The 862-nt window shown below is 58.5% G+C and overlaps 1 protein-coding gene across 1 annotated transcript; it reads left to right on the forward strand.

Moving 5' to 3' along the window:
• Positions 1–191: 191 nt before the first annotated feature.
• On the forward strand, positions 192–344 carry CHLNCDRAFT_142663 (hypothetical protein; the record flags this gene model as incomplete). The annotated part of the gene is made up of 1 exon (XM_005852254.1): positions 192–344. A coding segment is annotated over one exon (153 nt), but the record flags the coding sequence as incomplete, so codon positions are not given.
• Between the last annotated feature and the right edge of the window lie 518 nt (positions 345–862).

Genomic DNA, 862 nt, shown 5'->3' on the forward strand with positions numbered 1-862 from the left:
CATTCATTCATTCATTCATTCATTCATTCATTCATTCATTCATTCATTCATTCATTCATTCATTCATTCATTCATTCATTCATTCATTCATTCATTCATTCATTCATTCATTCATTCATTCATTCATTCATTCATTCATTCATTCATTCATTCATTCATTCATTCATTCATTCATTCATTCATTCATTCAGCTCGACCTCCCCAGCTTCCTCGGCAGCGGCGGCGCCGCGGTGCCGCCGCTGCTGTACGCCGACGACATGGTCCTGCTGGCCACCTCAGCGGCCGGGCTGCAGCGGCAGCTAAACCTGCTCCAGCAGTACTGTGTTACAGTCACCCCGCTATGATAGGCCGCGTGAGCAGACCTTGGGCAGGGGGCACACGTGATCAAGGGGCATCAAGAGAGGGGGTGGACCATGGAGCACCCTCTCCATGGCTCCGACCACCCTCCCCCCAGCTGAGCGTCCCAGGGTCACCCCACCCTGGCCCCGCTCCCCGTCCTGCCGGACACGCAACCCCCACAACGTGGTGGGGGACGTGGGGATCCTTAGCAGCTTAGGCCTGCCAGGCCGACGGGTGCCGATGCTGGTGCGGGCTCCCGGCGGCAGGCAGCGCCGCCGCCGGGCACTCAAATGGCATGGGGCACATGGGCCCCCATGCCCGCACATCTCCCAGGCACATGAAAATACCAGAAGGCTGCACATGTAAGGGTGCATGCATTGCAGGCAGGAGTGCAAAGTGGCCTGCCGCGGCGGTCGGCTGTGCCATTACTCAGTCAGCCGCCGCTACCGTGCCGGGCTTGGCGTTCCCATGCCAACATGCCGGCGTGCCATCGCGCAAGGGGCCAGTGAGTGTGTGAGGCGGA

This window comes from Chlorella variabilis, assembly GCF_000147415.1.
Source record: "Chlorella variabilis unplaced genomic scaffold CHLNCscaffold_49, whole genome shotgun sequence".
Classification (NCBI taxonomy): domain Eukaryota; kingdom Viridiplantae; phylum Chlorophyta; class Trebouxiophyceae; order Chlorellales; family Chlorellaceae; genus Chlorella; species Chlorella variabilis.